The sequence below is a fragment of the Pipistrellus kuhlii genome, unplaced genomic scaffold (genome assembly GCF_014108245.1).
Source record: "Pipistrellus kuhlii isolate mPipKuh1 unplaced genomic scaffold, mPipKuh1.p scaffold_m20_p_15, whole genome shotgun sequence".
NCBI classification, from domain to species: domain Eukaryota; kingdom Metazoa; phylum Chordata; class Mammalia; order Chiroptera; family Vespertilionidae; genus Pipistrellus; species Pipistrellus kuhlii.
In genome coordinates this window covers 33,718,752-33,745,556 of record NW_023425460.1, presented here as the reverse complement: position 1 = coordinate 33,745,556, position 26,805 = coordinate 33,718,752, and the positions used below count along the sequence as shown (strand labels likewise).

The following is a 26,805-nucleotide window of genomic DNA, read 5'->3' as shown; positions in this document are numbered from 1 at the left end:
AGTACCAGTAGGGGGTGTGCAAGAGGCAGCTCTCATCAATGTTTCTAACTCTCTATTCCTCTCTCTTCCTCTCTGTAAAAAAATCAATAAAATATATATTTTTTAAAAAGCTGCTATGAGGAAAAAAAAAGCAAGTTGCAAAACCGTACATAAATAAAATGTTATTATATAAAGGGAGATTATACTTATATATGTGTTAAAGACTTGAAAGACAAAAACCAAAATACATAATGGTCAAAAGTTGCTAAGAAAAGAGAAGCCACATAAGTTTTCATTTTCTATTCAATTTTTTTTCTGGTCCATAATCATGTGTTACATCTATAATTAAAAAACAAAAACAAAAAAACGAACACCACAATCCCACAAACAGCTGAAGAGAGGAAGGAAACGGAGCCTACCTGACAATCTTCTGGGGGGCGAAGTCTTCCAGGGGCGCCTCCGAGTAGGAGTCACTCAGGTGGAACACACTGACTCTCCCGATCCTCCCGAAGGGGAAGGAGACGGTCAGCCCCCTGTGGGGGGTCACCTTCACCACGCGGCCCATGGCCACTTCCCCCTTCTCGAGCCTGTGAGGACCTGGAGGGAGAACGAACCTGATTCAGGGAAGAGGAAATGAGCCGAGAGAGAAGGTGGAATGCTCACCAACCACCGGCTGGGGAGGAAGATACCCAAACTCAGGGTTTTTAGACTGAAAGGACCAGATCATGAAGACCCAGATTAAAAAAAAAAAAAAAAGACCCAGATTGCATGCCATGTAGTCAAGGATCCCAGGGATAGGTAGTAGACAAGCCTTTCTGAGACCTAATAAAACCAACTGTGTAGGTAAAGGTGACTCAGACAGCAGTGGAGTAACACAGGCCAGAGAGTAAAACTCCAGGAAAATAGTTACAAGAAAGGACCAAGCACACTAAGCTTTCTGAGGACTCTAATACCAAGGCATCCTTCACCCTGGGCAGAAGACCCCTTCCCACTCCCTCCCTTCCTGACCAGGGACCATCTCATCACCACACCTATGAGTGAGAGGCACAAGAAGGCCTTTGAGGAATCGGGACCAACCACGGTGGCCTTCAGGGCCTGGCCAATTTGGAACTTCTTATCTGGATGTTTCAGAACCTGGAAGGACAAGAAAACTCCTCTGATATTTGAAGAAAGGTCTAACCTTTATTCAAATCACACAGCAGTTAAGTCTCCATAGCAAGTGTCCTCCAAACCAATCCTTGAATAGGTACACAGTTCTTTGTACCTACTATGAACACACAGCAGACACTGAGCCAAGCTTAAGGAGCCGGAGGATCTCTCCGGGGATCTCGAGCACACTGACCTTAAAGCTAAGAGAAATGAGCAACATGGGAATTCTTCCCCGGATGTCTGGAGCAATCTCCACCTCAAGCCATTTCTTCATCACGTTGTACTGAGGAGGAAAAAACAGGAGGGGAAATGGGATGAAACAAATACAAGCATTTCTTCTTTAACCTTCATTAAAACATCATCTCCTAAAATCACAGGGTTGGAAGGACTCTAATCCTACATTGTTCCAAAGGACAGAAATCCACTCCTACATCTCACTGCCCCTGCCCAACGCCCACTTCTCATCATAGCTTAGAGCCTGCGCCAGCCCAGCAGGATGCGCTTCCCTCCTGGTACTCAGCAAGAAAGATCCTGGAGAGGCTCTCAAGCATCAGGAGCAACCCGCCTGACCTCTGCAGCCTCCACGGAGCTCAGCTGAGCCCAGTGACTATTCAGCAACTTCGGGGACCAACGTCTCATTTCTAGACCAGTTTAGATCTTGATCTTTTACTATTTACACAGTCTTGTACCCTACACACACATCCCAAAGTTCCAGTCAATCTAACAAAACATGTATAAGGCAGCCATTGTGCACATGGCATGATAGTGATAAATCAAAGCCAGGCCCTGCCTTCAAGGAGATGATAGTCTACAGAGAATAAGTCACGTGAGTATGCAAATAACTAGAGCAGCAAACATCATAAAGGAAGTACAATATGCTATGGAAATCTTTAGGAGAATCAGTAATAAGGGAGGGTTACCTGTGCTGGAGCCTGAAGGATTACAGGCAATAGGAATGGAGGCACTCCAGGTATAGGATACAAATAAAGATAAGAAGGGAAAAAGATAGGAGACTGGTACACCAGATTGGTAAGATCATATTGTGAAGACCCTTAAGGCATTTGGGGTTTATGAATGCCTATAACAGATAAAGAAAGGGATCAAACACCAGTGATATGCTTAGATACTTATAGAAATCTGGCAACAATGAAGGAGCTGTTCCTCAAGGTCAAGCCCAGTCTATCTTTCTCTCTGATATATCCCAACCAATATAATTCCCCCTTTTTTGAACTCCCACTCCACTTGGAGTTAGAACATACAATCTGTCACTCAAATGCATCACATCTGCTTTACAAAAGGCCAGAATCTAAAGTCCAATATTGCATTCATTTTAAACCTTGCTCTATCATGTATTTTCCTTTCCATTTTGTATAATTAATCTACAAACATGTCAAACTGTTGTTTCATAAGCTGTAAATTTGGCTCCTTGATTAGACCAGAAAGTTCTCCAGGAGCAAGGCCTATCATCTCCCATGAACCACCACGGTAGCAAACACAGAAGCAAAGCCTAGTGCTAATGGCCCGTCTCCAGCTTCTCCGTTTCTTCTGAGAAAAGGATGGCATCACATTGCAAGGCATGCACTACTCACCTTCTTCAAGAAGCAAGTCACGGTCTGACCAGCCTGGTACTGTTTAATCTTCTCCAAAGGGCTGTCAGAGTGAGTGTTGAGAGCAGGGTGGCCATCCTTCTCCAGCACACTGTTTGCAGAAAGGCAATGGAAAGAGTAAACCAAACCCTGGTTTAAAAACACCTCCCCCAACTGGCCAAGGATAGATTATGTAGGATCACCCCAACTCGTAGATACCCTCCACACCCCCATTTCTCCCCTTACAGAGGACGGACGGTTCACAATACCTGCATGACAGCTAATCTTTTCCATTTCACTCACACAGGTGTGAACAAGCTATATAGTAGGTAACCCACGATAATCTTCATAATTTTAGGAAGCAAAAGTATTTTATTTCTTTCTTAATACTTTAGCTATTGCTTTATATTTAGCAGAACTGCTTCCACAAATAAGCTCTCACTGAATGTAACACACTCTCATGTGTGAATGAGACAGGGTAGATATTATTAAACTCATTTATGCTACTGAAGCAGGCGGTGAAGTCAGGCTCTGACTCAAAAATCCAGGGCTTTGTCCCCTATGCTGCCTTGTCATTATCACTTTCCTGATTTTCTTTCTTCTCAGGAGAGCAAGTGGAAGATGTGGTCTGAAAGTTATCAGTCCACAATTTACTTCAAAGGAATCATAGAACGCCCTAGCCAGTTTGGCTCAGTGGATAGAGCATTGGCCTGTGGACTGAAAGGTCCCAGGCTTAATTCTGGCCAAGGGCACATGCCCAGGTTACGAGCTCAATCCCCTGTGTGGGATTCGATCAATGATTCTCTCTCATCATTGCTGTTTTTATCTCTCCCTCTCCCTTCCTCTCTGAAATCAATAAAAATGTGTGTAAAACCAGATATTAAACAAATAGGAATTATGTTCTCTACCAAATCTCAAAGCTTTGTAAGTAAAGGGCTTACTTTGAAGTCTTAAGAGTGTTGTTAGCTTTTGGAACTCAATTAGGAATATTTACCTATCTCAGATACAAGCCTTCTCAGAAATATTGCACTTCTATTCTGATCATTTCAGGACATGGACCAAACTTCACCCCTGAGAGTTACTTAAGAGTCCCTTTCACAATTACCCTAAGCACACAAGACTTCCAATGCGGATGGATCCCAGAGCTGACTCCGCAGAGCCATTTGCACAGCCATGAACCTAGAGCTTCATTCACTGATGGCCTATCAATTCTGAATGGCTGGGTTTTGGTTTGGTTTGTTTTTAATGGAGGAAGCAGAAGCAGACAGGCCCATGGATCAAACTGCTTAAGATCTTCTGAAAAAATTATCCCAGACAAACTGCATCCACCACTACATGGAACTATTATTACTTCTCCTCCACCTAGCTTCCCTCCCAGAACACCTCCTAGAATCCAGGCACCAAACAGTAGTCTTCACTCAGAGAACAGAAATTCTTGGCTAGGTGTTGTTTATTTAGGGAACTGGGTTGAGAGCAAAAATTATTTTCTTTTTCGTTACATGCCTACAAACAGAACCACTATCAAGCCTTTAAATGATAACTAAGCCCTGAATACAGTTTTTACATTAATTTTCAAATTAACCCCACAAAATAGCTCTCTGTGAGCCAAATATCCTTACTAGAGAATAAGTTAACTGGATAGAGAAGCAAAGTCAGTCACATCACAATCAGCCCTAGAACTTAGGTTCCTATTTCCATGCTACTGGCTCCCCTCACCTTGGCCGAACACTCAGCTCCGGGATGGTTCGGATAAATCTGGGATGACTTATTGGGAGAAACCTGGGAATACAAAAAAGGTCAAATCATTTCTCTTTTCTTTGTAACATCATACTCTGGAGATCAGTTTGTTTCTACTCCCCACAAAGCCACGCTTTAAAAACCACCTGTTCCACTGCCACACCACCCATCGGTGATGTGTTGGGCCTGTAGGGTCCCATTCCCATCCTTTGCAGTACATGTTAAGGAGCTACCGTAGCTCATCTGATCTTTTAGGATTGTCATATGAAACCCTAAAAAGCGTTTTCCTTATAGATCATCTACTCCAACTCCTTCATTCTGAAAATTAGGAAATTGAGGTCTAGAGAGAATGAATGGCTTGGTAGAGATTCCACAGTTACTGAAATTACTATGCAAGTTATTGGCTAGAATAGGGGTGTCGAACTCAATCAGAGAAGGGGCCAAAATCTAAAATCCAGCCTAAATCGCGGGCCAAATGGTTTACTAAACAGTCATAAACTGTCATTGTGATGGAAACGCAGCGGAGTGCAGTGATGACAGCGCGGTGAGGGCCACATTGCAAGGCCTGGCGGGACGGATTTGGCCAGCGGGCCTTGTGTTTGACACATGTGGGCTAGAAGTTGAAGTCTGTTTTGCTGTCATTATTGTAGCAGGGATTTCTGCTACAATGACATATTGTTACAAGATTTAAAGTAAGTGAGTATATCTAAAGTACGCAGGGCTGGATGAATTATAACTGCTGATGTATCCTGAGCAGTAACGATGTTGTCAGGCAGCCTGCTGGGCACAATACGTACTAGCTGCTCTCTCAGTCTTCACAACATCCTTACAAGGTAGTCACTACCCTTACTCTCACTTTACAAATTAAGAAAATAAAACTCAGAGAGTGAAGTAACTACTTATCTCCTGGTCACACAATCTTAAATGGCAAGTCTGAAACTAGATCTGACTCTAGACCAATGCTCCCGACCACTATACCATTAAACTTTTTAAAAGGCATGTAAAAGGATTCTTCAGTGAATGTTTTTGTTAACTGAAAAAATAAAATAAAATCTGATTCCTGTGCAACTTTTGGAAACCTGCCTCAGTTCCCATTCCTTCTCCCACAATTACAATCTTCCCCCAAAACCACTCATCCCCCGAAACCTCCATACTTGGATGTCTTCACGTCTCGCCCTCCAATCACTCGGGCAGTGACCTTCTTCCCAACCTTCAGCTTGGCAGTAGGAGATGTGCCCTCTGGAACATCATCTAGAATGTGGGAGGCATGGATACAGCCAACGATGCCATTTTCCAGAGTCACAACCACATGGGTGGGCTTAATGGACTTGACAGTCCCTGTGACCATGTCCCCAATGGAGAGGGTGTGCTTCTTTTTAGTCCCAACAACCACTGATGGATCCCCTTCATCATCCTCATCGACCGTCTCTGAGTCCTTCCGGGTCTGTCTCATTGTCCTCTTAGCAGCTGGTCCCTCAACAGCCAAAAGAAGGCCAGTCACTCCGGGTTCCGTAGTCTTGAGAGTTAGGGAGACACCCTGTCCCACTTGCAACTTCTCCGAGTCAAAGCGGAAAGTGTCATTGAGATGAGAGGTCAGAGAGAAAGCTGCCAGGTGGCCAGTCTCCACCAAGGAAGCAACGGCAAAGGACTCCTCCAAGTGCTGCACAATTGCCTGGTGTTCACGGCCTTTCTTCAGCTGGAAAACAGAGGAAACCCCCATTCCCACTTCTGACAGAGCATAGGACCATTCATCACCCCCTGGGCTATCATACAGTGGGTGGGATTGGGAAAAGCCTGGAAAAAAAGTTCTGTTTTACCCTAGAACTACTGGAATCAGCCAGGTGACTTCTACTCTTCTCCAGCTTTAAGACACTGGCTCCTAACTCTTAGTTCTACAGCTCTCCTCCAATTTCCTTCTCTTTCACTCAACAAATAGTCACTCCTGAGAGCTTCCTATGTGCAAGCCATTCAGTCTATCTTGCCCCCAAATCCAAACTATGCTCATGTCCAAACTGTGCATCCAAGTGCACCAGCTTCACTTGGATGACAAAATGGAACAAGGACCTGCAAGAACACTTACTGAGAGATTAGTATTGTTTTCTATTTCTCTTTGTCTCTCAAAGTCTCAAACTTACAAGCAACTAGAGGTTAAGGATTATACATATGTAATTCTCTGTATCATACCCTACACAGTTGGTTTTGCTTAAAACTTTAGAGAATGACCAAATATATGTCACCAGAGAAAAATACTACTAATTTTGAGATTTTCCTTGAACTTATTCTCTCACACAAAAGTCTCAGGAGAGGGTGTCAATGAGCAGCCTAGAGATCAGAACTACCCACAGACATGATTTGTTTGGGTCATATAATGTTTTTAAAACATGGTTTTCAATCTTTCCCACTCTTATTTCAAATAAAAATCCAAATTCTGCCTTCTCTTAAAAATTGGAGATAGCCTGGCTGGTGTGGCTCAGTGACTGAGCATCAACCTATGAGCCAGGAGGTCCAAGTTCGATTCCCAGTCAGGGCATATGCCCGGGTTGTGGGCTCGGTCCCCAGTTGGGGGGCATGCAGGAGGAAAATGATCAACTATCCTCTCTCATCATTGATGAATCAGTCTCTCTCTCTCTCTCTCTCTCTCTCTCTTCGTCTCTGAAATTAACAAAAATATTTGTATTTTTAAAAAATCAGAGACAGTAACACCAGACTCAGATATTCCCACCTGACAACAACCAAATGGAAACAAATTATCTCTGCCCCTCAGCAGGCTGCAGACTGTCAGCACTTACTGCTATCCCTCCCTATTACACACCCACCTGGCTCACTTCACTCATTTACTAACCTGCTTGGAACCTTAACACAGGTGACCATAACATTTATCATTTGAACCCGAGTAAAAGTCTGAGCTATAAATAACTACAACAGGATGAGAGGTATAAACTGGGTAGGAATGACGCAGGTAAATCCACCCACCTCCAAGCATTTGTGTCAGAACCCCTGAGCAAAGTATGTGGGATTGTAGGGGTGTATGATGCCTTTAAAATCATGGAAATGGAAGTCATCAGCAAGCTTACCTTTTTAGCTTTCCTATTCACCAAATCCTGGCAAAGGGAAACGTGTACTTCCAACTTCAACATGTCAACATTCAAGATCACAACCTTCTTCTTCTGCCCAGATTCCACCTCCTGCCCTGCAGTGCAGAACCAAACACAACATGATCACTCCCCTGGAGCAGAGGGGAGGGAGACAGCATCTCTCCAAGAGCCCTGCTGTCCATTGTCCTGATTTGCATTCACACAAGATAGGCATACCACAAGTTTCTACTGGATCAGCTCATCTACCCTATGAAGTTGGAAATTCTGAGTCCGGGAGAGGAAGCCAGAGGCAAAGCGTTTTCCCCATCAACCGTGGTGGGCAAAACCGAAGCACTCACCTGCCCGATGATATTTGCTGGCTCTCAGGACCAGACCAGGCACTGGGCCCTCACTGAACACCACAGAGCCATCTTCCAACACCTCTTGCACCTCTAGGTCAAGGATCATCCCTGGGGTCATCTCAGCCAGCGTCTGGATCAACACAGAGTCTACCAGAGACCCAAGGAAACAGAAATCAGCAAGCAAAAACATTCTTACTGTTCTTTTCCTTCAGAAATCTGCTACTATATAGAGGGACAGTGGAGCGCTGGAACCACAGTGAAGGTAAAATTACTTTTAGTAAAATTGTCCCATACCCATGAAAAGTCCTATCATGAGGGAAACATCTTTGCCTCTTGCTAATCCTACCTGGCCATGATTCATGAGTATAGCCAGCAAATGCCAGTAACACATGCTTTCCGAATTTTCATTCTTTCTGTTTAGAATCACCCTCTCAAGCTTCTTATTCCTGAATCCCAAAAAGGTTTCCAACAATCTTACACAATGGTTCAAAGCTTAGGAGGGTCAGAATAATAACCCCCTCACAAAGTGTTCTAGCAGGTCCCTTTCCAATTTATCATCCACTATACATCCTGTATAATAAAGAGCTAATATGCAAACTATTATCACACCATCACACTGTAAAGGCTCATACACTCAAAACGGGGGAGAAAGAAATTGGGACCAGCCAGGCTGCAGCTCAGGAGAGGAACAGGATGCATGCCCTGTGGTCCCAAGCACCAGCAGCTATACCTATGGTCGGGTCCGGGAGAGGAACAAGCTATCCACCCCATGGTCCCGCAGTCCCAGGCGCCAGCAGCTGTGCCTGCAGCCTGGGAGAGGGGCAAGCCACCTTCTCCGTGGTGCTCGGCACCAGAGGCTGGGGCTGTGGCCTAGAAGAGGGACAAGCTGCATGCCCCAGGGTCCCCATGTCCTGCACGCCAGCAGCTGCACCTGTGCCTGTGGCCTGGTAGAGGGACAAGCTACCTGCCCCGCAATCCCGGGCAAAGCTACCACAGGTGAAGACAGCCCGGGTTCTGGGTGCCTGCAGCCGGCCAGAGGAGGGAATCGTGGGTCCCAGGTGGGGCAGAGGCAGTTAGGAGTGATCAGACAGACAGGCAGGCAAGTGGTTAAGAGCCAGTGGCCCCAGATTGCTAGAGGCAGTCAATCGGACATCCCCTGACAGATCCCAGATTGGAGAGGGTAAAGGCTGGGCTGAGGGTCCCCCACCCCAATGCAGAGACCTCTACTTTATTGAATAAAGGAGCAAAAAGTGAAGAGGTGGATGGATTCACAATAAATGCAAACCCGAGGTCACAGAACTAAGGGAAATTTTAGCTCTGGACTGGGCAGGAACACAGCGGGACTTCTGGAATGCTAGTAATGATCTTTATCTGAAGTTGGGTGGTGGTTAAACAGGGGTGTTCATTTTATAAACATTTACTGAACTGTACCCTAAAGGATTTGTGCACTTTATGTCATATGCCCGTTTTGAAAAGTTGACCAAAATTTTTTTCAGAGTATCTGGAAAGCCCAACTACCCAGGAAACAAAAGGGCGTAAGTTACAACACATGCTCCCCACCCCTGACCCTCATCCTCTGCCCTCCTGCTCCCACCTCGGTTGCTCATGAGGCTGCGCACACCCTGCCGCTCCTCCAGGCACTGGCTCAGGAGGAGGAGGCTGGTGGTAGCCCGGTCCCCCAGAGTGCAGTCCGACAGCCGCAGCGACAGCAGCATCCGCTGCTTCTCCTCGTCCACGTTGGTCACCTTTGCAACCACCGTCTGCCCCTCGACAAAGTGGTCACTTGTGGTGGTCACAAATTTATCACTCATGATCTAAAAAGAATAAGCAGAAATTTAAAAAAAGGAAAAGAAGTCTCTATAAAGACAACATAGTTAACGTTCCCAGAAAGGAGTTTGAGAGGTGGGAGGGCACACAGGACCCAGGAAGTTGCCCCAGCCCACTGTGAGTGCAGCCCCACTGCCCTTCCATAAAAATAGGAGAGGCCCAGGCTGCCCAGCACAGCCTCCCAGAGGACAGCCAGCCAGGAAGACACATCAGGGGCAAGCCACGCTGTCCATGTCTCTAACTTCCAATGACAGCCCTCCTCCCTTTACTATGTATGTTTCTGGGGTCCTCCCCTCTGCTCCCATTTTTTAAACTATTCTGGCAGGAGATGGAAATGTGATTTTCCCAGACAAAATACCAGGAAGACAAATCTATGGAAGGGAAGAAATACTTACGAATTATCTGTGGCAGGAATGAACTATAATACAAGCCATATGCTCCCCACTGTGTTACACTGACTCTGCTAAGACTCCTCCCCTTTGGCTCAGTTTATTCAGCAGGCCTGAGGGGTTCAACCATGGGGTCCCTAGGATATTTTTTTTCCCCCCCAGTTTGAAAAGTTTAATATTCAAAGACATAGTGGTTGGAGGGGGGAATAATTTCAAAGGTATTCTGGTACCATAACACCTCAAAAACCCCAGAAGTCTGTAACACCTGTAGTAGGCTGCTCAGGAAAGTCGAAACAAGTTCAGTATCCTCACAATGGACACTGAAGTCTCAGGGCCTCCGCCCATCTACCCATTGCTCCGGTGTGAAGTGAAAGGTATCCCTTGCTCCAGGAGGACACAGCCGGGCAAGAGGAGCCTGGACTGAACCTCAGCCCCACTCCCAGAGCCAAGCGCTTCCATGCCACGCCCCCGAAAACCTTTCAAGGGATTGTCTTTTGCTCCTTCCCATCAACCCTCAGGTTCCATGACCCTGTGCCCTTGTGCGTGGAGTTGAACTTACAGCTTTGGGGGCCAGTCCGCTAAGGCCTGAGGGGAACTGGACGAACACACCGTAATCCTTGATGCTCTTCACAAAGCCAATGAGCAGCATCCCAGGATGGACTTCTGAGAAGGTCTTGGGATCCTGGCCTCCCTCTACTGTGGAGACCAAAGCTGGCTTCCTACAAAGGAGCTAGTGGGGCTTCATCAAGGAATATTCCAGAAAGGGCAGCTGAAATATCTGTCTTTCCCACTCTTCTCCCCTACTAGCATGATGCTCTAAGTGTGCAGATCAGCAACAGCATCAGCACCTGGAACTTGTTGGAAATGCAAATTCTTAAGCATCATCACAGACCTATAAATCAGAAGCTCTGAGCGGGGAGGGGGACCCGCAAGCTGTCTGCACAGGCCTTCCACATGATTCTGATGCCATCAAGTTTGAGCATCCCTGTGTTTTTCTTCTCAATTCACCTCCAAGAACACTTCCATAAAACCAAACCAGTGAACAAGCCTGCACTGTCCCTGTATTTCCCTGGTGGAAAGTAAGAGTGGGGTTAGAATCCTGCCATGACACTATTCTCCACAACCTCACACTAACCACTCTACCTCACCTCCTCTGCCTCTCTTCACCCCAAGCAGATTTTATGTTCGGAGAGCAAAGAGACAATGTTCTCCTTCAAAACACCTACGCCAAGATCAAAGGGAATATTCTGAGCCCCAAATCCCTTCGGGGGGGAGGGGAAAAAAGATGGACAGCAATTACCTTAATTAGTCCAACTCAAGGGGTGAGCAGTGAGTGCTCTGCCATGGCCAATGCGCTATGGCTAATATCCCGCTGGGCCTGGCAGGCCACACAGCCCCCACACACACCTGGACCACCAGCACCTGCTGGCAGGATTCCAACCCCCCCTTTACTTCCCACCAGGGAAAGTGCCAGCTTAGTCACTGGTTTGGTTTTAGGAAGTATTTCTGTAGTCAAACGGCCTATTTTTTCCATGGAGTTTCTAGCTAAAAGCACAGCCCAGCCCAGAGTTTTCCCCTGAGAGTCCCCATGTCCTCCCCCAAACCTTCCATGGCTCCCCAGATACCAGTAAAGGATACAACGTGTCTCTCACTCTGACTCAGACACAGGACTCTGTGAAGGGTGTCACCAGCCTGGAGCCAGTGATATAACAGTGGGCCGTTGGCGACGTGGTCTGACAGATGAGACGTGGGAAGGAAAGCAGGAATGTTGTGGGGCAGGACAGTCACCTCCAGCCCATCTTTTGTCTTCTCCAAAACCTTCACATCCACCAGCTACCCAGGAAAGAGAAAAACAAAAAACCAGCACTTGCCTTGTGCACAGAGAGCAACCTCGTCTGGGCCAGACAGAGATCAGAGGCATCAGATTCCAGCACCAGGAATCATAGAAAGGTCAAGACCAGAGAAGCTGTCTCCCACACCCCACACCGTCATCCCCAAAGCCCCAGCAGGCATGCACACACCAGGACCCATTTATTCGATATCACTCCTCTCCCAACTCCCTCCACGGGGTCCCAGAGCAAAGACAGTCTTGCTGGATGGCCCTAGAGACCAGAGAGGAGAGAGGGCAGCAGTACACTGCCCAAAAGCCACACCATGGCACAACTTTCCTTTCCTGAACAGCTTCCATTTGCTCTGATTCAAAGGAAAAAACATGAGGTTCTCCCACAAAAACCTCAATTTCCTCCAGCCCCAGGATCTTAGCTAGCTACCTCAATCTTTCCTCTCCACCGGTTTCAGTACCCCATGTGTCAGTGGCACTCTGTACTTAGCAACTGGAAACTAAAATGACTTGTCTGGAGAAGTCTGGGTACCTGCCCAACGTTAACGGCTTTTCTTTTCTTCTGACCGTGTCCCACATGCTCTTTCTTTGGATCACTCAACAGCTTGAAGGACAAGAGCATCCTCTCTTTGGACGGCTCACAGTTCAGCACCACAACCTTCACCACCTGGTGAGAAACCACACCTGGTTGGCTAACTCCTCCCAGCAGGCCTGTCTGGACCTGGAGAGAGGCCCTCCACCAGCGCTGCAGAGGCCTTGGGAGAGCCACCCAGATCCTAGATCAGAACGCACTTAAAAGAGCTATACAGAATTCCCCCACCCCACCCCCTTACCCCCACAACCCCGAGTCAGCTTTTGGGGAAAGAAGACATGAGCAGCCGAAACCGGCTTGGCTCAATGGATAGAGCGTCGGCTTGGGGACTGAAGGGTCCCGGGTTCAATTCCCGTTAAGGGCATGTACCTTGGTTGCAGGCATATCCCCAGTAAGGGGTGTGCAAGAGGCAGCTGATCGATGACTCTCTCTCATCGATGTTTTTAGCTCTCTATCTCTCTCCCTTCCTCTCTGTACAAAAATCAATATATATTAAAAAAAGAAGAAGACATGAACAAATTTTTGGGACAACCACAAGTTCTAAAAAATTCTTTTTCCCAGACAGACCCAGGTTCACTGGTTTTATGGCACTGCCCCCTGGTGGCCCATTCATTTGCCAGCATCCAATGAAGGCCCTTGAGGGTTTCTCTCTGTTCTGTTCCCATCTCCTACACCAAGCTGGCTCAGGCCCACTGCCCCATATGCTCTTTTCCTCATCCCTTAAAAGATAGTTTTCCATGCTCCTCCTTTAAATCTGTGTGCACGGGGTCACCAAGCGTAGGGGCCCGCCGGGGAAGAATATTACCTGGCCAGCGTAAAAGACCTTCTCTGGGTCAGGGACATACTCAGCACTGAGCTCGTGCTTGGGGACCAGTCCCTGCACATCATTGTAGAACTTCACAATGCAGCCGTAGTCCTTGACCCTGAGGATGAAGCCATGTGTCTGCAGTCCAGGCTTAGTGTTGTCATAGCAGGTAATGGCAGGTAGTTTGGACTCAACCAGGGTTTTCTTCAGGGTCATCATCAGCTTCTTGGCTTCAGGGTCACAAAGCAAAACCTAGGAAAAGGATACTGGTTGTCGTCAAGTTACCAATTACCAAGAGAGCTGGTCTCTGCAGCCCCCTGAACCCAAAGGCCATGGTCATCCCTAAGAACCTACTTTCTCTTTCCCTATGAGAATAATCTCAGCTGCAGACCCTCCCTGCTTCCTGTTATTGACTATCTAAGGAGTACTCATCTCTATTTCAAATGTACTTCCTCCGACCCGATCCCTCCTGGAACTGTAGCAACACTCATCATCTCACTGCACCATCAGAGTCCCGTGTCAGTTACTTCTACCCGCCTTAGCTACTTCCTAGACCCCTATCATCTTGTCTGGTGGAATGACTGAACCAATTTACCATCTCAATACTACTATATATTAGCTATAAACTAAGACTGAGAGTCCAACCATCTCTCATCCTTCAGAAAAATATCTCCTTAAGTGGAGAGAAATTCCTCCATTTCTAAGCCTCCTGACCCCACAACTATAAAACATTGTGCCAATGGGTATCACTTGTGGAGGTCACAAATTTGTCATCTTGTTGACTCAATGGTAATGAAATAACATGAAAACAAAAAAACACTGTAATGAAATAAATAAAACCTATGAAAAGTACTGTGTACGATCACATTTAATCTTTTTTAACTTTGTGAAGCTTCTCTTGAGATTCAAGCCTTTGAAACAAACCACTCCGTTTTGGCACTTCTGTGCCTGACACACTCCTGGTCCCTCCTCAACCTTCCAAATCCTACCATCCTTTCTAATTCAAGCCCCACCTCTGCTATAAAACGTTACATAGAGCTAAATTTGAAATAATGTATTTCATGTGACTAGAACAGCAACTGGCACAAAATACATATTATATGGTAGCTGCTAATGCTATCTTCAATGATTCTTGCTGTCCCAGCCCACCCTTACCTCCCCTTTCTGAAGTATAATCACAGAACATAAAGCCAGTTTTCCCTTCCAATGACAGGTACAACACTACAGACGTTACATGGTCATTTTGGGGAAACTTCATCGGAAAAGCATTGTTCTCTTCCTGTATGGCCAAAACCCCAACAGACACCCATCAGAAGGCTCACCCGGCATGAGACTTCATCCCCAATGTGGTACTTCTTCTCTGGATTCTTCATCGGGATGTCGGCCAGGTGCATGGGAGGTACCAAGCCCCTGATTTGCTCGCTCACCTTCACCAACATCCCATATGGCTTTATGGTCAGCACTGTGCCCTAGGGAGAAACAAGATGCCATAATGCCTCAAGAATAATCTTTCCTCCACCTCTTACATCAAAGCATGTCACACATCTTTCAAAGACCAGGTTCCTGAGTTAACTGGGCCTCTCTCTCTTTTCTCTCTTTTTCTCTCTTTCTCTCCTTCTTCCTTCCCCTCTAAAATCAGTACAAGTATATTTTTTAAAAAGTGGACACAATTAAAACATAAAATAAAGGGGAGCTGCTCTATTAGGGCTAAATGCAACAGGAGCGGCAACTGGAACTGGCTTCTTACTCATATCCCGGGTAACTCAATTATCACAGAACTAACTTTTGACCGGGTCTAATAAAACACTGTTAAATTCCAGGGTTTTGACCTACCGCTTCTGTAGTTGGGTGACATTAGTAAGACTTTACCTTGAAATAAATTACAAGTTATCCAAGGGAAGAAAAAGAAATTCCAATTAGCAGGCAGAAGCAAGGAATGTGACTTTAAATGTGTTCACATGAGGGCAAACAGCTGATAGTTAACCTGTGAAAAAACACTGTCTGAAGCTGGAGGAATATCTATATGCTTGAGGTCTTACCTTTACCAATGCCCCGGGTTTGATGTCATGATATCCAAGGAACTGAGCTTCAATAACAGACCTAGAACAAAAGGAAAACACAATATTAAATAAACTAGGACAGAGGTTACCTAAAACTCAGGGCTACTAAAATCATGTGGGCAACAAAGAACCTTCACCAAGCAAGGCCAGGAGAAAATGTGAATGCACAGAACACACGTCTACCCTGCCCTGCCCCCCGTGCTGATGACACTTACGTCCGCAGAGAAAGCAAAGCCAGTTCATCCATTTGGCTGTAGTTGATGATTCTACACTTGTGAGTGTTTCCTGGCTTGAAGGCTTCAGGTTTGAAGGCTTTCTTAGAATCAGAGAGATGGTTGAGCTACAAAATATCAAGTGATTAAGGACAAGTCAGAGACAATAGATCTGAGGCAACCAGATATTAAAACATACAAAATGACCACACATTTATCACCTATCATATAAAAATAGTACTCTGGCCCCAGCTGGTTTGGCTCAGTGGATAGAGCGTTGTTGGCCTGCAGACTAAAGGGTCTCAGGTTGGATTCCAGTCAAGGGTACATGCCTGGGTTGTGGACTCAATTCCCCAGTGAGGAGCATGCAGAAGGCAGCTGATCAATAATTCTCTCTCATTGATGTTTCTGTTTCTCTCTTCCTCTCCCTTTCTCTCTTGAGTTAAAACAAAACAAATAAACAAACAACAACAACAACAACAACCATAAAATAGTACTCTCATCACCTGTTAAAATAATTCCTCTAACTAAAAAGCTGTTCTTTACCCTTGCAGAGTATCCAGGTCAGAGAATAGTCTAGATTAGGGGTGTCGAACTCAATCAGAGAAGGGGCCAAAATCTAAAATCCAGCCTAAATCGCGGGCCGAATGGTTTACTGAACAGTCATAAACTGTCATTGTGATGGAAACGCAGCGGAGTGCAGTGATGACAGCGCGGTGCGGGCCACATTGCAAGGCCTGGCGGGACGGATTTGGCCCGGGGGCCTTGTGTTTGACACATGTGGTCTAGATCATGGGTAAGTTACAGCTCCCAGGCTAGGCCTATTTGTATAAACTAAAGCTTTATTGGAACACAGCCATGCCCATTCATGTACATAGTGTCTATGGCTGCTTCCAGGCTATAACATAGTTGAGTAGTTAGGACAGAGACTATATAGACCACAAGTCTAAAATATTTACTATCTGGACCTTTAAGAAAAACTTTGCCAAGCTCTGGTGTAGATACTAATTCATTCTTATACCTACCATCCTCTAGGTATCAAATATGTCAAAGTGATTCTAAGGCATGTATATATATAAAATCCTAAGCAACTGAACGAACGGTAGACCGGTCACTATAACATGCACTGACCACCAGGGGGCAGATGCTCAACACAAGAACTAACCCCTAGTGGTCAGTGCACTCCCACAGTGGGAGTATCACTCAGCTGACGGACAGGCACCAGATGCAGAGCTCACAGCTGGCCACCGCAACCCGGAGACCGCAGCAGAGTGGCAGCGAGCCTACTGAGCAGCAGTAGCAATGGGGCAAGATGAGCGGGAGTGGCAGATGGCAATGGAATGCCAGTTTCAGCTCAATCCCTGCAGGCCACTTTGAGGGACCATATCAGTGCACAAATCCATGCACCAGACCTCTAGTCCCATATAATAAAGAGATACGGTAATATGCAAATTGACCATCACTCCAACACACAAGATGGCTGCTCCCATGTGGTCAAAGATGTCCGCCACAAGATGGCTGGCAGGGGAGGGCAGTTGTGGGTAATCAGGCCAGTAGGGGAGGGCAGTTTGGGGAGACCAGGCCTGCAGGGAAGGGCAGTTGTGGGGCACCAGGCCAGCAGGGGAGGGCAATTAAGGGTGACCAGGCCGGCAGGGGAGTACAGTTAGAAGTGAGCAGGCCAGCAGGGGAGCAGTTAGGTGTTGATTAGGCTGGCAGGGGAGTGGTTGGGGGTGATCAGGCTGGCAGACAGAAGCGGTTAGGGGTAATCAGGCAGACAGGCAGGTGAGTGGTTGGAAGCCAGCAGTCCTGGATTGTGATAGGGATGACCAACTGCTCGTTTAGGCCTGATCAGGATTGGGCCTAAACGGGCAGTAGGATATTCCTCAGGGGGTTCCAGATTGGAGAGGGTGCAGGCTGGGCTGAGGAACACACACACCCCCACCCCCTCACACACACACCCATGCTAAAATTTTGTGCACTGGGCCTCTAGTTCTAATATAACAAACAGGCATTGCTCGGTCCCTATGCATAGTTTGATACACTTGGGGATATTAAAAAAATAGGAAACTAATACCAAGGGAAGAAGGAAACAGAAGAGGACCTTTGTGTCCCAACAGTCCTTCTAGTGATAAGATCCTGTTGAAACAAAAGAATGGCATACCCGAGCATAGGCCAGAGACCCATCCTTCAGTGTGAAAGTGGCCCCGGCCTTGCTGAAAAAGCCCTGGACGGGAACGTCATCCAGAACAGCTCCGAGGTGCTGACAAGACAGCTGGGTGAGTTGGCGTCCAGGCTGCAGGAAGATGGGGCGCAAGCTCAGCCGCACAGCTCTGGTCCGAGGATAGACACAGAGGACGCAGGCCCTCACCTAGATAAGGGAAAGGACATGATGAACAGGAGGAAGTACACAAGAGATAAGGTCCCTGCAGCACTTTCAGAGCTCAAGACTCTATGTGCTGACCAGGCCATGGATATAAGTACTAAAATTGGCTTGTGCATCAAACAGCATGTAGGAAATTCAAACCAAAGGTCCCAGAGGAACTATACCCAACTACATCACGGCTCACTCAAGGCCATACACCAGGGTCCCCTCAATACCATGAGGCCAATCATGTACATTCGTCCGAAACCCTGGGCAGGTGTCACTATAGCAGGTGCTCATCTAAAAAACACCTATTTGAATCAGCCTGATGTGATCACATGGTTTTAGCAGGCAAAATGCCTCAACTCTCTACACAAATATGAGTATAGGGAGAAAAAAATTACTAGGAATAAGTTCACTAAAATGTTAACATTATCACTAGGTGGTAGAGAAGTCTATTTGAACTTTTTAAAAAAATATTTCTATAGCATCCATTTGCATGGATAAAAACAAAAAATAAATCACTTTAGAATTTTAAAAATTCTGAATAATATCTATTGGAATTTTCTTCTCAAAAATCTATGATCATTGTAGAAAATTTGAATCTTTAGATAAGGGTAGAAAAATCACCCAGAGTTCACCTCTACTAAGACCTGATTGCATAAATCTTTCAGTATTTTAACCAAGTTAAAAATTTTTTCAAAATTGGGTCTTATACTCTAAGCAATTTTTAAAATACACTTTTCTATTTAAATATCTTGTTCTCCCCTGAAACACTTTAAATTATAAAAGCAAAAGATTCACTTCCCAAAAAACCCCCATTCAAACCATATATGGAGAAATATAAAATAAAAACTAAAAGTTGCTGTCTCCTCCACAAGCTTCTCCTCTAATCTCAGTCCCCAGAGATGACCACTGGTAGTGTCTTGTAATCTTGCCAAATACTTTCTATTCCCCTCACCTCCTCTCTGCACACCTGTACACACCCAGTGCTAGGACCTGCCCCAAACCTAACTATAATATTGGATAGCCAATTGGAATACAACTGGAATCAAGAAAAGATAGGTGTCACATTACTTACTGCTTGATTTGAGAAGTATGTTCCAGCTTTCTTGGGCTCTAAGTGCATAAAATCAACCAGGCCAGTGAAGAATGAGAGGAAGTTTAGCGTAAGACCAAGTGGAGTCACCTAGCAGTAAACAAAAAATGTTATGAAAAATCACATTTTCCAGGATAACTATGTCTCACCTCCCCCAGTTAACCCTTATCAATGCTTCTTCCTATCACACTAAGAGGCAAGACAACTCCTGGCACTGGCTGTCTCTTCACTCATTAAGCTCAATCCTCCCACCCTCAGGATTTCCCAATGGGATGGAGGGCACTTTGCACAAAGATCCACAGGGAATGGCCAGCTTGACAACTCAGACAAATTGTTGCTAACTTGGTGATTTGCTCAGAGTAAGAAAGTAAAACTCAAATGCTTGCAAAATTCTGAATACTATACAAATGTAGATATTGAAGACATCCAATCCCTCTTCCCCACTCAGCTATCAGGCAGTCAGGTTTATTTCCTCCCTGTCTTTTTATTATTAAGTTGTAAGTATCCTAATTCTTTATCAGATCTAAAGAATTTGAAAACATAGAAATTTGTAGTGAGAAAGAAGTAACTATAAGGTGTATGAATAAACCGTGATAGGTCTGAAGAGAATTTAGCAAATAACAGAAACAAAGCTGATTATCAACTCCAGAAAAAAATCGGTTCAACAAATAGCCATAATACATTACCTAGTTCAACAGTAAACATTTACACAGTCATAATAAGCACTGAATAATGATTCAACCAAACTTTTAATATATCTCTATTGGGAAGTTGGGGCAGGAGAAAGGAAAATTAAGAAACAGAACTTCATCTACCTTGAGAAGAAGTTAAAACTGCCTACACTGATAAACCAAGAGATACCAACAGAAGCTTATTACTTAGAAATATGGAGGCAAATTTCAAGAGAAGCTAAAAGAGTTAAAAATGGGTTTAGAAAGAATGAGATACTTCATTTTAAGTCTTTTAATATCATTTGACCTTTTTAATCAGCACACTTATTATCATGTCAACATGTGGCATTGGCTACATCTCCAGTATGTAATAACCATATGTGATCAGTGGCTATCCTACTGATTAGGACAATTTTAGATTGTGTGCATTTACTATTTTAATAAAAGTTATATTTTACAAAGTAGTAGTGACAATAAATGGCTTACCTTCTGTACCTGGGCTTTGACCACCAGTCCAGGTAGCAAGTTATTAAGGGTCCAGTTTTGCTCCTCAGTAGCAATGGCAGTAGAAACTTCTGAATGACCAATAGACAGACTAACAACTCCTCCATTGCCTTTCACCTCTTCAATGACGCAGTTCAGGTACTGACCCACCTTCAGCTTAGCACCTGTAAGCCCGGCCCCAGGCCCCAGAAGGAAAAATACCTTTATGAGAAGGACCTTAAACTTGGGTCCAAGCAATACCCAAGATAATCGGTAGCCTACTTGCCCAGTTACAATATAATAGTCCCCATATTCCCAATCTCAACGGGACCAGCTATAAGAAAAGAGTGAAGTGAACCTAATTGACCTGGAAATTGATCACAAAAATATGAAAATTTCCAAAAGGCAGTAGAGTGCTGGTTGAGGCCTTGGAGTCCCAAATTTCAGTGGAATCTTCTAGGTGAGAAACAGTAAAAGTGGCCCATCAGATCTTAGTGAAACCCCGCCACTCCCTGGCCCTTCACACATATTCCCTTCTCTGTTGCTAAGATTAACCACTGATGTTAGCAAAGCCTTCAGGGTCACCATTCTGTCATTTACTCACCAAAGTGGCATTAAATAATATAATCCCCACATATCCCGCTCACTACCATGCACTGGCCCCTCTTCTTCCCCTTACCTTTGTTCTTCTGTCTGATATACTCCTGGGCCTTCTGCAGTGGCAGGAAAGCTCTGGCCCCAGCAACACCAATGTCCACTAGGTAGCCATGGTCTTCTAGACTAGACACAGTGCCTGTGAGCAACTGGAGGAAGAGAAAGCATTACCAAAAGTTCGAAAGTCAAAGGTAATGGGACACATAGCAAACATCCACTACAATATGCCTATGTTTCCATCAATCTCCACACTTTATCCCATATTCCCAACACTCTTTTAACTTTAAACCTCATCCTACAGAGGACAGAAGAGGGAAAATACCAACTTTAATTCTCCTGAGCTGAAAGGACTTTACAGTTTCCAGACAGTGAGGAGTGCTATACACAGCTGAATAATGGAGTGAGGGAGAAAAGACTCTCCCCTGGAAAATTTTCAAAAGACAGGAGACATAGGCCAACAAGGTCACTCCCAGCGTTATTAATAATGAGAATACAGAACTACCATTCTAGCTGTCACCTTATCCTTTCTAACCACCTCCAAGATGACAAAAAAACAAACAAACAAACAAAACAAAAAAAAAACCCTCACCAACCTCCTTTATATTTCATGGGAAACAATGTAGCATTCAAATCTGGCTCTGACACTTACTATTTGATATTTGGCAAGTCACTTAAACCTTTCTTATTCCATTTTCTCAAATGTATAACAGAGACACCTATCTGCCTCGCAAGGTTCCTATGAGAATTTCTGCATATAAAGTGTCTAAAACTTCACCTGTCATATAGCAAGCTCTCAACACTTGTCAATTTCCTGAAACTTCTACCCAATGTTCAGGGCCTGAATCAAACTCCACTGCTTCTAACCAAACATTACAAGGCCGCCTTCTTAACTACAAGAGTACTTAAGGGGCTTTATTTTTGCTACCAGCAAATCTTTGACTTGCTTTCCCTTTCTCCCCCTCCAAGGTAAGGCCATTAGGTTCAGGTCTTCAATTTCCAAAACACTCTGGGGACCTTACTCCTTGTGTGTAACAGTTAGGCTGAAAGTAAAAGGTGGTCTAGACACTCCCTAGGAGACAAGGCAGGGCAGAGAGGAGGCACGTCGCCAGCTCCTCTTCCCTGACCCCAGATACGTACCATGCCAGGCTTCAGGGCCTCCGCACTCAGCACTTTGTTGACATTTTGGGGGTTCAGAGATAGCTTGACACTCTTTTTGCCTTTCTCTGTGATGCCCAGTCTGCTCACCACACATCTCACTAGCATCCCAGGAGAGAACAGTTCAGGCAAGCTGGCCAGGTCCTGCATAATAAAATGAGAAAGCCCTGGTACATATTCTTTCCCTGAACCAAGAATCCACTGCCCAGCCCAGTGATTTCTTAGCCTCAGACCCCAAGGAAACCAAAAAAGGATGAAGACAGTCAGCACTTGCTCACAAAAGGAATACGGGTCTGTGGCCAAGTCACAGTGGTGAATTTCAGCACAAAACCTCCAAATATCTTATCAAAATGACTGGTCAAAAGAGTTGTCTACAAAGATCAAAGGGATAATGGCCAGAGGGGAGGAGAGTGAAAGAGGGGTAAAAATGGTGAAGGGGAATATAGTCAATAGTATTGTGATAAGTTTGCACAGATGATTTTTAGAATTAGTGGGGTAATAACACTGTAAGCTACAAAAATGTCAAATCACCTGAAACCAATATACCTGAAACCAATATAACTATTATAATACTGTACACCAACTACCCTTAATTAAAAATTTCCTATTATAAACTGTCATGGCACCTTGTACCTTTTCTTCTTAGCCCTCAACAAAGTTGTAATCTTGCATTTATTTGTGTATCACTTATTTCCCTTACCTTTAGAGGTTCTTCTTGCTCCACCTGCTCATTCAGTTTTTTTGTGTAAGCGTCACTGATTTCAGTTACTTGCACAAACCCCTGGAGGCCATTGGGGAGACTAATCACCAGTTCCAGTTCATTTACCTCTTTCACACAACCCAAAATCCGCATCCCCTCACACAGGGACTAGAAGAGAAAAAGCAGAATCAGTACAATAAGGAAGAGAACAATGAATGGGGATGTTAGAGGCGGTCTGGTTTCTAGTCTTAACTCTAACATACAAAAGCTACTAGAGGTACATAAGTGTATTATGTCAATGCACTCAATTAAACATCGGACTGAGCACCATAAAAGATTTAAGTTATACAACAATGTTAACAGTACTAGGGTGCTAGAGGGCACTTTCACCTTTTTTAACTTTATCTCAACCCACCCAACCTCTCCTGACAGGCAACAAAATGAAGGAAGCAGGCCAGGGGGGATAATAGCTTTCTAGAATGTGTCAATCACCTTCAAATTTTTTGTGTTGTCATCACCTTCAAATTTTTACAAGAAGCCAGAAATCACATTTTTATGTGAAGTTTTTTAGGCTTCTAACAATGGCACCATGGTTAAACAATTTTCAAAAAAATTTTACAGTACAAACAAAATACTTCTGGTAAGCTGAATCTGACTCCCTTCGGAATCATTTAATTCCTCCCCCCCCCTTTTATGACAACTAACATATATGTCAGTCACCTAAAAATTTAAGGAACATACGACCACTTCACTTCTTTGAGATAGTTTCCCTATCTATGAAATGAAAGAATAGAATCAGAATGATTGCTAAATTTATGGCCAGTTCTAACCTACAAACCTATGAAAAAATAAGTCCCATGAGGCTATCAGCAGATGAGCTGAAAAGAAAACTATCAAACAGACAATACATGATACCAGGCATTAATTAATAATAGAAAGAAATGATGTTCAATTCTGGGCACAAACTGCAAGAATCTCTATAAACACAAGTCATATATACACATATGTATATTTATGAATTAAAGAAAAAAGGAAGCAAGAGTGAAGGAAGGACATATACAAACTTAAGCAACCCAGGTACTTAGTTTAAAATAAAACCAAACTTTAACAAACCTCAATACTAAGGATTTCAAACTTCTCTTTTATAGACTTGCTGCTTTCTCTCTTTTCAATTTTCAACTTTTTTGTTTTTGCTGGTCCTTTCTGGCTTTTTTTCCTTTTGACGGATTCCTCTTCAGTAGAAATCTAAAGGTGAAAAAAGGCCCCAAAGAATAAAAAGAAGCAATCCTGGCCTTTCCCTCCAATTTCAGGTCATCTGTCATCTTACTCTGTTATTGCTCCACTCCACCCCAATCCTAAATATTCCTTTAATTCCTACTTCAATCCAAAATTTCACATTTTGTTCCCAATGCTCCCCTTGTCCAAAATCTGCCTTTCATGTTCCCCGTGTTCTTCCTCCCTTGACTTAGGACAGACGGTGGGTCCCCCAAAATAAGAAGCAAATGGGAATAGTGCATGAATGGAAAGTGGAGTCACAAAGACCAAGTTAGTAAACTCCCAATTCCACCATAACAAGCTGTGTGGTTTCAGCTCAATTATATAACCTCTCAGCCTGAGTTCCTCATCATAGAATAACAATCTCTATTTCATAGAATGATCTCTATCTCATAGTATCTTCGGGAAGATTATATAAAATAAACATAAAGCCTTACAATTAAATGTTAGTTCCCTTCCCTCCAGCATTTAGAGCACGGATTACTGTAGGTCAGTGTTTCCCAAAGTGTGGTACGTGTACCCCCAGGGGTACGGGAAATTTGGTGGGGGTACGCGTTGCACCGGAGTTTGGTGGGGATATGCACTGCACCGTGCTTAGCTGTGCCTAATTCTACATTCTCATGAGTACGAGGGGTACTCAGCATTACGAAAATTATAGGAGGGGTACACATATGTCAAAAGTTTGGGAAACACTGCGTTGAAGACTATGAATTCTAATGCAAATGCTGACCTTTATACCAATATGTGGCTGCAAGGGCCCCACTAAAAAATACAATGATCAAATCCTCTCCCTCCATCCTTTATCAACACCACACAAAGTTCCTAAGAATAAGGAACAAGACCACTGCAAACTCAAATACTAACTGCCATGCTTCAGAAGATATAGTCTTGTGGTGGTACAGACTCTCCAACATGTTCAATTTACAAATACAGATTTCAAAAAGAAACAAATCTGAAAAATATTCTCAAACAAGGCTCATTCTTTACAAAAACACTACAGAGAAAGTGTTCAGTGACTCTCAACAAGTGTTATCACTTACATCGAATAAGTTGTCTTGTTCAACTGACTGCTGCAACGCTGTCTCTGATTTGTGGGTCTTCCTTGTACCCCCACGGGGGAAGCTTTCTTCCATGGTTGCCATGTTTGGGTCTCCTGAAACAATGCAAAGAGTTACCAGGAGATGTAACCTGTTAAGATTACATCAATGGGCAGAAAATGAGGCTTCAAGCACCAATGTGCTAGACAGCATTCAGGACCAAGGAATAGATGGTTTGATGCCAGGCCCCAGGTAATATACAATTCATCTTTCCAAAGATCTCTCCTTCTAAAATAAAAAATCCAGCCGAAACCGGTTTGGCTCAGTGGATAGAGCGTCGGCCTGCAGACTGAAAGGTCCTGGGTTCCAGTCATGGGCATGTACCTTGGTTGCAGGCACATCCCCAGTAGGGGGTGTGCAGGAGGCAGCTGATCGATGATTCTCTCTCATCGATGTTCTAACTCTCTATCCCTCTTTCTCTTCCTCTCTATAAAAAAATCAATAAAATATATATTTTTTTAAATCCACATTTTTCCCCCAAGGAAATTATAAATTCAATGTATCATTAAGCAGCTACAGTTAAGTCAGAAATACACAAACAAATATATAAACCCCTACCTTCAAAGAACATCAACACTTTTAAGAAGATAAAATATGCAAACAATTTAAAATATAAATCAGATTACAAAAATATATATATATCATCAAAGTGGTAGGAAATGGTGAGGCATCAGTAAAGGAGGCAAGCATCCTAAAGAAGTGCTTTTGAGCTACATGTTAAAGAGGAACAGGAGTTTGACAGGTGGAAAGGGAAAAGCAGAAGGAATGTGAGAAAAAGCATGAAAACAGAAAGTCAATTATTTCACTGACCACCAGATATTTATCAAACAATTGTTTCAAAAACCTGCTGTTCCCTTTCAATGAAGGATTGTTCAACAGGGCTGATAAAGCATAATAACTGCAGTTAAATTTTAAAAGACAGAGTAGGCTTTTCATGGAAATTAGAATAACTGCTAAAGTTAGAATAAACAGAACAGTTTGAATGGGGAAGGGGGGAAAATACACTGCAGACTACAGATTGAATAGGAAGACAAAACTGAGGGAGGGTTGGTAGGACTCAACGGAGACACCGTGATAACTAGAACGATGTCTAAGTGAGAACGGGAGACCGAAGGGATTGGGAAGATCGAAGGTTCCACTTGGGAATAAGAATCTAGGAAGGCTTGCGATAGTAGCTGCGGTGACGACCGAGAGGGAGCCGAGGATCAGGAAAGGATGTTGTGTTTCGTAGACATAGGAAAGTGCAGTCTAGACTGCGGAGAACTTGACCCGTCATCTCATTTCTGTCAAGGAGGGGAAACTAGAGCTTCAAAGAGAGAGGCCATCGGGTGGCAAAGAAGGGGCGTAAGGTATACTTCCCGGGGACAGAGCGTGATGTCACAGGGGCCATTCGAGCTCCTGAGCCCGGCAGGGGTGGTAGGATCACTCATCCGGCATGGCAGGCACCCGGGGGCCTTGCCCTGGGGCAGCCCTGGGAGCCACCAGGTTTCCTCCCCTGTAGCCTTTGCCCTCACTCACCAGCCTCGGACGCCAGCCAGCCAGCCTCAACTTCGGAGGCCCGCCACTGTGGTCACACGTGCGTGCGGAGCCCCGGGACAGCCCGAGCACCGGCTGCGCTTCCGGAAGTGTGGGCGGGCTCAATGCCCTACTTCCGTTATTGTGAAGGGTCCTGGCAACTGTGAAGGGGGAGGAGATTT

The 26,805-nt window shown here is 44.6% G+C and overlaps 1 protein-coding gene across 3 annotated transcripts in view; it reads right to left on the bottom strand.

Annotated features, from left to right (window-relative positions):
• The window catches only part of PDCD11 (programmed cell death 11), a 35,870-nt gene extending 9,121 nt beyond the window's left edge, over positions 1–26,749 (bottom strand). For 2 of the 3 annotated variants that reach the window (XM_036438910.2, XM_036438911.2), the window contains exons 1-25: positions 26,627–26,749; positions 25,052–25,164; positions 23,850–23,981; positions 22,737–22,904; positions 22,019–22,180; positions 20,907–21,030; positions 20,231–20,412; positions 19,056–19,163; positions 17,774–17,980; positions 15,616–15,740; positions 15,380–15,440; positions 14,663–14,809; positions 13,341–13,592; positions 12,476–12,610; positions 11,742–11,936; positions 10,663–10,833; positions 9,482–9,701; positions 7,885–8,034; positions 7,526–7,641; positions 5,606–6,147; positions 4,431–4,493; positions 2,718–2,826; positions 1,322–1,411; positions 1,011–1,113; positions 399–576 (exon numbers count right to left, since the gene is read on the bottom strand). In XM_036438910.2, coding sequence (XP_036294803.1) covers positions 399–576; positions 1,011–1,113; positions 1,322–1,411; positions 2,718–2,826; positions 4,431–4,493; positions 5,606–6,147; positions 7,526–7,641; positions 7,885–8,034; positions 9,482–9,701; positions 10,663–10,833; positions 11,742–11,936; positions 12,476–12,610; positions 13,341–13,592; positions 14,663–14,809; positions 15,380–15,440; positions 15,616–15,740; positions 17,774–17,980; positions 19,056–19,163; positions 20,231–20,412; positions 20,907–21,030; positions 22,019–22,180; positions 22,737–22,904; positions 23,850–23,981; positions 25,052–25,153 — 3,842 coding nt within the window. In that variant the 5' untranslated portion in view covers positions 25,154–25,164; positions 26,627–26,749. The remainder of the gene's footprint in view (positions 1–398; positions 577–1,010; positions 1,114–1,321; positions 1,412–2,717; positions 2,827–4,430; positions 4,494–5,605; positions 6,148–7,525; positions 7,642–7,884; positions 8,035–9,481; positions 9,702–10,662; positions 10,834–11,741; positions 11,937–12,475; positions 12,611–13,340; positions 13,593–14,662; positions 14,810–15,379; positions 15,441–15,615; positions 15,741–17,773; positions 17,981–19,055; positions 19,164–20,230; positions 20,413–20,906; positions 21,031–22,018; positions 22,181–22,736; positions 22,905–23,849; positions 23,982–25,051; positions 25,165–26,626) is intronic. The other variant, XM_036438912.2, reaches the window with a different exon arrangement.
• Between the last annotated feature and the right edge of the window lie 56 nt (positions 26,750–26,805).